Source organism: Cebus imitator, unplaced genomic scaffold (genome assembly GCF_001604975.1).
Source record: "Cebus imitator isolate Cc_AM_T3 unplaced genomic scaffold, Cebus_imitator-1.0 Scaffold170, whole genome shotgun sequence".
In the NCBI taxonomy this organism is placed as follows: Eukaryota; Metazoa; Chordata; class Mammalia; order Primates; family Cebidae; genus Cebus; species Cebus imitator.
This window is the reverse complement of record NW_016107485.1, coordinates 3,794,234-3,803,059: the sequence shown is the minus strand read 5'-3', so window position 1 is coordinate 3,803,059 and position 8,826 is coordinate 3,794,234. Positions and strand designations below refer to the sequence as shown.

Here is an 8,826-nt window from a genome sequence, read left to right as displayed (position 1 = left end):
GTCACCGGAGCTGGAGTGCAATGGCACCATCTTGGCTCACTGCAACCTCCGCCTCCGTGGTTCAAGGGATTCTCCTGCCTCAGCCTCCCAAGTAGCTGGGATTACAGGCACCTGCCACCATGCCTGGCTAATTTTTAAAAAAAAATTTTAATAGAGTCGAAGTTTCACTATGTTGGCCAGGCTGGTCTCAAACTCCTGATCTCATGATCCACCTTTCTTGGCCTCCCAAAGTGCTGGGATTATGGGTGTGACCACTGCTCGGGCAGAGTGCAGTCTTTTGTGCCAGCAAGTCATAGGAGGTTGGGATGGCATGAGTTCACCTGCCTTGGGGGGGGCATTAAGGCAGCTCTTCTGGGAAAGGGTCACTCTGGGCTGCAGGGCTGAGGCATGCCGGGACCAGGGAATGCCCAGGAAGGAAGGGGTTACTCTCTTTGGATGCGGAAACTGAGACTCAGCAAAGGGAAGGAACCCACCCAAGGTCATGTTCATGGGACACTCATGTGGCCGCTCAGGCTGTCTTCTGATGCCTTTGCCAGCCTTGACCTGGCTTCTTCACTGGGCCAGGGTCTGTACCAGGGAAATCACTAACTGCCTGGGTCATCCAGTGGGGCACTGGGAGGTGGCTTCCATTCACTTGGGTTTTGGAAGATGGTAAGGTAGAGGAGTTGAGAGGAGGGTCAGACCAGCTGTGAGCACAGCCTCATTAAGCAAGGGGCCGTGGAGCAGGCCATGAGGGCAGCTGTCCCCCTTTCCCTTCCTGCCCCATCCTACCTCCCTTTCCTTGCAGGGTGAGCTGGACCCGCCTGAGCCCATGCGTGTGGGAGACCTGGGTGAATGCTTCTTCCCCTTGTCCTCTACGGCCGTCTCACCGGGTTCAGAGAACTTCCTATGTGAGATGGAGGAGATCCCATTCAACCCGGTCAGGTCCTGGCTGAAACACGAGAGCAGTCAAGGTGAGGGGTAGGATCCCTGCCACCTCCCCGCAGCCCTCGTCTTGGGCATCTGCTTCAGAGGGAGATGGTTGAGTTTTTTCCTTACTGTTTTTACCCAGACTATTATGTTTAGTCCAGAAAGAACCAGATGGATATGTGATAATGAGAGATACGCCTGATATGACAATGATAAAATCTCAGGCCTAATATAACAATGATACAAGAGCCAAATAGTATAAAAAGATGAGGTAATTATAACAGAAACCTAGGCTAAAGGAAGCTTCATGTTGAGCTTCCTAGGAGCTGTGGTGAAAAGGGAAATAGGTGGGTACATACAGATCTCATTATCAAGCAGAAGGAAAACTGCCAGATTATTGTGGTGTTTTTCTAAAGCTGAATTGGAGAGGTATGTAGCCCACAGATCTTCATATACACGGAGATGTACATAGAAAAGCCTGGTGTCTTCAACAGCCCTTTTGTAAATTCCTGATACTTATCCTTCAGCCCTACCTGCAGTGTTCTGTTTTTGTTTTGGGCCCGTGGCTGGGCTCTGGGTACAGGGCCAAGGGACTAACTAGGCTGCCATCATGGGCTTATCTTTGTTGTGGTCCTTGTGAAGGGTGGCAGGAACCTGGTTTCCTGGCATTGGCTGTGGAGGGAGGCAGAGAGATGAGCCTAGCAGAAGAGGGACGCCCAAGACCCTGAGCCCACCCCAAGCACCCTTCAGGGGCACCTCCCAGGAGCCAGGGGTGGGGTAACTTTCCTGGGTATCCTCCTTAAAACCGATGGCCCCTCAGCTGGCCAGGGTGACTGAGGAGCCACGACCCCAGACTTCCCAAGTCAGAAGTCAGGGCACAGAGTTTGACCCGAGAGCCATTCTGGAAGAAGGAGAAATCTCATTACTTTTAGTCAACCATTTATGTCTGTTTTCCTTAAATGGTAAGATGGCATAGGAAGCCCAGGTGGGACATTCAGACCGTCCAGCTGTCTTGGGCACATTCTTCCAATATCTCACCCTTAACCCACAAGGTGCTGAGGGGACTGTGAGCAGAGGCTGCTACCCCCTGATGCTCCCACACCCAAGACCTGCCCCAGCCCTCAGACGCCCTCACCCCATCCCTGCCCCTCACTGTGTGCAGCTGACCAGGCCAGACTGATCTGCTATCCAATGTAGTGCCTGACCCGGAGCTGGGACACCCCACCCATCTGCTGTCCTACAGGGTCCCCAGACCTGGCCAGGCCCCATGGAGGGGTCAGGACCTGGGGGTGACTGAGCACCTACTGTGTACTTGGCACTGAGCTGGGAGCTTCCAGCCATTTCTTCTCCTTGTGCCTCATCAAGGGCTGGTTCAGGATTTCTCTCTTGCTCTCACAATGGGGAAACTAAGGCTTCGAGAGGGCCAGTTACCCATGGTCTCACAGTCAGCTTATTAGGGGACCCCTCCCTGCTGGCTCAGTGAGATTGGTGCTCAGTGCCGCTTTCCAGGGGCTGCCCCCTGGTGTGAGCGTGCTCCCCCAGCTCTGTCTCCTCCTTCCCCAGCAGCACCCCCAAGTCCCTTCTCCCCGGATGCCTCCAGCCCTCTCCTGCCCATGCCAGCCGACTTCTTCCACCCTGCTGTGTCTGCCAGCCAGAAAGGCCCAGAAAAGGGCACTGGTGCTGGGACCCTCCCCAAGATTGCGCTACAGGGCTCCTGGGCATCTCTACGGTCACCAAGGGTCAACTGCACCCTCCTCCGGCAGGTACCTACACCTCTTGGGCTCCAGTGCTGGTCTGTGGGAGAGGGGCAGGATCTAAGCCAGGCCTGGAAGTCCAAGAGACTGGGAGGGGAGGGACACAACCAAAGGCCCAGGGCACCACTCTGCAAGGGGGTTTGGGAACGCAGGGGTGATGCTGAGACTGGAGGGGGAGGTGGCACTGGGGCAGATGGGCCTGCTGGGCTCCCTGTTTAGTGCTGAGAGTGAGCTGCGGGGGTGCAGGAGGAGGAGGGTGATAACCAGAATCAATGTTTGCAGATTAAAGTCTAAGCCATGCTGGACAGTCAGGGAGAACAGCACCAGGGAGGGGCTGGAGGTCGGGGACTCTGGGGCCGGGAGATGGGGGCTGGGTGGCTGGGAGTTGGGGGCGCCCCTGGGCCAGGAGGTGGGAGCCAGGGGTGGAGCAAGTGTGGGACCAGAGCCTGTGGGAGCAGCAGGGCAGGGGCCGGGTCAGGACCATGGAGGGTGCGGTGGGGTAGCCACGTGCCCTGGGGGAGGGCAGTGGGCCCAGGGATTCCCCTGGGAGTGAGCCTGGAGCCTTCCGTGAAGGGCAGGGCTGGATCTGACTTGGGTTTGGGGTGGGTGCTCGCTCCTCTCCGGGAACCTCTCAGGGAAGGTGGAGGCCCTGCGGTGACTGCAGCCTAATCTGGACGTGGGAAGGGGAGAAGCCCTGCTGCGAAGGGAGCTCCGGGGGTGGGAGCTGCCTGCGTGCCGCGGAGGGGGCGTCCAGGTTACGGGGGTGGGGGCAGACAAGGCGGCTTCCACCGCTCCCGCCTCCCCGCAGGCCACCGGGAGCGATACGTCGCTGGACGCCAGCCCCAGCAGCTCTGCGGGCAGCCTGCAGACCACGCTGGAGGACAGCCTGACCCTGAGCGACAGCCCCCGGCGCGCCCTGGGGCCGCCCGCAGCTGCTCCGGGACCCCGGGCCGGCCTGTCCCCCGCCGCGAGCCGCCGCCTGAGCCTGCGGGGCCGGGGCCTGTTCAGCCTGCGGGGGCTGCGGGCGCATCAGCGCAGCCACAGCAGCGGGGGCTCCACCAGCCCGGGCTGCACCCACCACGACTCCATGGACCCCTCTGACGAGGAGGGCCGCGGGGGCGCGGGCGGCGGGGGCGCGGGCAGCGAGCACTCGGAGACCCTCAGCAGCCTCTCGCTCACTTCCCTCTTCTGCCCGCCACCCCCGCCGCCGCCCCCCGGCCTCACGCCCGCCAGGAAGTTCAGCAGCACCAGCAGCCTGGCCGCCCCCGGCCGCCCCCGCGCCGCCGCACCCCCCGCCCGAGGCCTGGCCCGGAGCCCCTCGTGGGCCGCGGACTGCAGCAAAGACCCCCCGGGCCGGGCATCGCTGCCCATGGGGCTGGGTCCCTTGCCGTCCCCGCTGCAGCCGCCCCCCGGAGAGCTAGAGCCGGGAGACGCTGCCAGCAAGAGGAAGAGATGAGGGTCGCAGGGGCCGCCCACCGCCCGCCCGGTCTTACCTTCTTTACCTCAGGAGCCAGGAGCAGACAGCAATACTTGGTCCACACCTGGGATCGCGCAGGGCCCCCCTTCCCTCCCGGGCACAGCAGCCCGACGGCGGGGCTGAGCGGGTCTGGGTGAACCAGGCCTCCGTGGCCCACGGTGGCCCTTCCAGTGCATATACATACATATATATATACGCATATATATATATACATAGACAGACATATATATTTATTTTTTTTACTGAGAGCTTATGACTTCCAGAAAGTGCTAAAGGTGGGAGGTGGGCCAGGGCCTGGACGGGGCTTTTTTGTCTGACGCTCTGGGATTCAGGCCAGACCCACCCCAGGGCACATGTCCTGCCGGGGCGTCACCGCTGTGTGTTTTGGTGTCTCCTCCTGGGTCGAGGGTAGCTTGGAGGGGACCCTCAGTCCTCTGAGGGCACCAGGCCCGGGAGAAGAGGTGCGATTCAGGGTGTGGTTTTTGTTTTTGTTTTGTTTTTTCCTTTCAAGAAGAAAGGCTGCCAAGATCCCACGTGGCTCCCGTGTCGGGGTGTCTGTCCTGTCATCCTGACTGTCTCGTTGTTGTGAAGTCTTTTGTAGACACCCCAGAACACACACATCCCCTAAGTCCATGGGTTAGATGTCTCTCTTTAGAAAAATCAGGGGTGAGTAGCTGTGTTTCCTTAGGACAGGGGTCGGGGGTGGAGGGCAGCTTCAAGGCTGGACTGGGGCTCCTGAGCACTTCCGAAGGGGTGGGTTCCATCCTCAGAAGGGCAGCGGGCAGGAGTGGAGGCAGCCTGCAGAGGAACGGTGAGGGAGACTGAGCTGGTGTAGCTTGCTTGGAGGGGCCAGGGTGGCCGCCTGGTGTCTGCTGCCCGCCACTGCCCTGCAGGTGCCCCTGGCTCAGGCGATCAGTTGTTCAGTTGTTCAGTCACTTATGCCTTTTATCCCCAATACGGGCCCTGAGCTGTGACTGTACCTAGACGCTGTGCTGTCCCCACCCTCAGCAACTACGTCTCTGCCCCAGCAGGTTCAGGGCAAAGCAGGTCTGACAGAATTCTAGGCAGGGGTGGGGGCACCTGCCTGGGCCCCGCGTCCGGCCCCATCCCCATGCCCAGCCTTTCAAGTCACCTGGAGGCCACACCCTCGGGCCCCACCTGCCAGCCCCTGTCCCTCCTCCCCTGCTGCCCCCAACTGCAGGCCAGCTTTCCCTCGAGTAGTGCTTCCCAAATGGGTTCTAGATGGGGGTGTTTGAAGAGTTCTGCATTTATTTCACTATTTATGAGAAAAAAAGTAAGACATTGAGCCCGTGATTTCACAGACATTAGTTTGAGTCAAGGCTAATTTTTGAAAAGTGAGTGGCATTCGTGAAGTCAGTTTGAAGGAGGTTGGGAGCATGTTGGTGGCCGTGGTCTGGAGAGGCTGCAGAGGCCGCCAGTTTGGAGATGCTGTGTTTCAGCAATAACCTTGCCTTTGCTAAGCTCCCCTCCGAGGGCTTCAGGGGGGCCTGCCGAGGAGGGCCTTGTCCTTGTTCCCAAACTCCGACTTGGAAGAACTCGGCTTGTGGCTGGGGTGGTGAGGGTGTGGGGTGCCCTTTGGAGGGGCTCTGGGTGTCTTCCAGGCTGGCACAGGGACTGTGGGGGAGGTGGTGGGCAATGTGTGCTTTGTCACATGCAGAGACCTTCCCTTCGGGCTGAGGGAGAGGGAGCCAGGAGGGGTTGTCAAGCCTACCGTATTTACTGGAAACTGAGTCCTGGCTAGGGGAAGCGGCCAGCCCAGGATCCTTCAGGGCTCTGGCAGCAAAGAAGCTGGGGTGGCATGGAGGGCCCCACTCTGCACCCGGAGCTGTGAAGCTGAACAAGGTGCCTGTAGGGGGAGGAACTGCCTGGTCCTCTCTGAGGGCAGGTAGACCTGTGGGGAAGGCTGGTTCCAAGCCCAACGCTGCCCGCTCCAGAGAGCCTGGGCCCTGCCTCCCTTTCCACGGTGGTGGTTTTATCTGGAATGAGGTACCTTGTCTGGGGAAGAAGTGGGTCTGGGCAGGCTTGACTTGACGGCTCCTGGCTGACCCTGAGCACTCGCAGCTGGAGGGGGCAAACTTGACTCTGCAAGTCCGTGTGTTTCTGGAGGGACATGCGTGTTTGGAGCCCAGAAGAGGGGCTGCACGACTTGGGAAGGCCATGTGGCAGGCTGGGCTTCAAGGGGACAGGATCAGACACTGGTCAAGCAGCCTTAGGTCATCTTGTGACTCTGCTGAGCAGCCTTTCCTGCCGTCACGCGGGTTCAGATCAGCTGAGCGGGGAACACATCCCAGGCAGGTCTGACATGAAACCTCCCCTCACCCTGAACCCCGTGACTGCGGAACAAGCAGACACCTCGGGGCGGGTGTTCTAAGCAAAGGCATGGGCACGAGTGAAGGCTCCAGGGTCCACAGAGCAGGGCGTGTGGAGGTGGAAGAACTGGGAGCAGAGGCAGAGAAACTCCCCGCAGGGAGCTGTGGGAGATGGCCTGGCTGAGCCCGGGCTCCTGGAAGCCCCACCTGCTGATCCTGGCGACAGATGGGGAACCAGGGAAGCTGTGCTCCGCTGGCCAGGACAAGCCAAAATGGGCGGGGGTTGGGCAAGGGCCTTTCCTCCCTCCCAACCCTCTGGTCTGGGGCTGTGGCCTCAGGCCTGTGTCTGACACAAAAGCACAAATTTGCCCTAATCTGCACGGGCCTGGCTGTGGGGAAAGTGGGGACCCAGGTGCCAGGCACCCTGAGCTGTCTCTGCTGGGCTCCGAAGAGTGGCGGTGGGTGGGTACCTTGGCATCTGTGCATAGATGGCCCACCCTGGCCAAACCCTCTTTCTCTCCCCTTTGCTACCCTCTCCTGCACCAGGCAGCCCGTTAAAGGAGGACAAAGTGTGGAAAGCCAGTCTGCCTGTCTCCCCCAAAATCCTCAGCTCGGAGCCTTCTGCTTCCAGGGTCAACCCCGTCCCCCTTTGCTGCATTGTGTAAGGGCTTGGGGCCTTAGAAGCTGCTCTTTAGCCCAGATACACATACTCTTTTTTGTCTTTGTGCAATAATCAGTGTTCCTGGCAGAGCCTGGGCCAAGCTGCAGCCTGATGAGGAGGCAGAGGCCACCTCCTCCAGGAAGCCCTCGGCCTGGGCCGCCGCCGTGACTCCAGCACTCTCAGTTGCTGTACAGTTTCTATGGTGTGAATGAACTTCCCTCCGAGCGGCTGACGGCGCTGGTACCTGCTGGCCCGGGTGGCCCGGGTGTAGAGAGACCAAGCGGCAGCCACCGCCAATGTTGTTTTGAATAAAAGCCCAGAAGCCTGTTTATGAATTTCTCTGTGTGTCTCTGCTGTTCTTTCCCCAGCAGGGTGGGTGGCAAGCTGAGGCTTCTCTTAAGGGGGGCGGTGGTATCTCCTCCCCCATGTTCATGGTGGGGCCTGGGGTGTCAGGGACATACAACAATGCTCATGGCAGGGTGCTCTCATGGCCGAGGGGTGGGTGGGGGCCTGTGGAGCTGGGGAGGAGGCAGGCCTGGTTCCCAGGCTCTGCTGCTGTGGCTGAGGCCGGGCGAGAGCATCACATGGGAATAATCATCTACTCACCCTTTGTCACTGTCCTGAATTCTCCCTACCTCCCTCCCTTCCTTTCCCTCTCCCTCCCTCCCTCTCTCCCTCCCTCTCTTTTCATCTTTCTTTCCTTCCTTCCTTCTCTCTTTCTTTCCTTTCCCCCCTCCCCTTCCCTTTCCTTTCTCTGTTTCACTCTGTTGCCCAGGCTGGAGTGCAGTGGTACGATCTCGGCTCACCGCAACTTCTGCTTCCCAGGCTCAAGTAATCCTCCCATCCCAGCCTCCCGAGTAGCTGAGACCACAGGTGCACACCACCACATCCAGCTCATTTTTTTGTATCTTTGGTATAGACGGAGTTTTGTCATGTTGCTCAGGCTGGTCTTGAACTCCTGAGCTCTAGTGATGCATCTTCCTCGGCCTCCCAAAGTGCTGGGATTATAGGTGTGGGTCACCGTGCCTAACCCTGAATTTTTCTTATGAGTATTTTCAGTACCCTTGACTGCAAAGGACAAAAACCCAACTTATTGGGCTTAAGGATGAGAGAGAGAGAGAGAGAAAGAAAGGAGAGAGGAAATAAAAGAAGAGAAACAAATAACTTAATGGCTCAAGTTCAAAAAAAAAAAAAAAAACCCAGAGGTGCTCCCAGCTTCAGGTATAGCTGGATCAAGGGCTCCAACTGTGTTACTAGAATGCAGTCTCTCTCTACCTCTTGGCTCTGCTTCCTTTTGCCTTTGCTTCCCTCCTCTCCTAGAGCCCAGCAGTACCCCGAGGCTTCAGGCCTGCGTGCCTCTCCCCAGGTGAACAGGAGCTTCTCTCCCTGAGCATCTGTCAAAGTCTCCAAGGAGGAGCCTCGCTCAGCTGCATTGGATAGGAGCCATAGAGATGCTGTGCTCTGATTGGCCAGGTCTGAACCATCAGCTCACTCTGGGATCCAGGGATGGGGGTGACCTGCCTGCACCACTGCCTGAGACTAGGAAAGGGAGACAGTGTCTTCGGAGCTGGGTGGTGTGCTTGCTGGGAGGAGGGAATGCATACTGGGCAGGCATCAAACCCTGTGATTCCTCCCTGTGGTTCTTGTCCTTGCCCTTCAAGGGGAGGCGAAGGGGCCCAGAGAGGTACAGAGACT

At 58.8% G+C, this 8,826-nt stretch overlaps 1 protein-coding gene across 3 annotated transcripts in view; it reads left to right on the top strand.

Annotated features, from left to right (window-relative positions):
* Positions 1–7,468, top strand: part of CACNA1I (calcium voltage-gated channel subunit alpha1 I) — a 127,595-nt gene extending 120,127 nt beyond the window's left edge. The window contains exons 35-37 of one of the 3 annotated variants that reach the window (XM_017544568.2): positions 788–953; positions 2,473–2,672; positions 3,472–7,468. In XM_017544568.2, coding sequence (XP_017400057.1) covers positions 788–953; positions 2,473–2,672; positions 3,472–4,119 — 1,014 coding nt within the window. In that variant the 3' untranslated portion in view covers positions 4,120–7,468. The remainder of the gene's footprint in view (positions 1–787; positions 954–2,472; positions 2,673–3,471) is intronic. The other 2 variants (XM_037744373.1, XM_017544569.1) reach the window with 2 other exon arrangements.
* Positions 7,469–8,826: the final 1,358 nt, after the last annotated feature.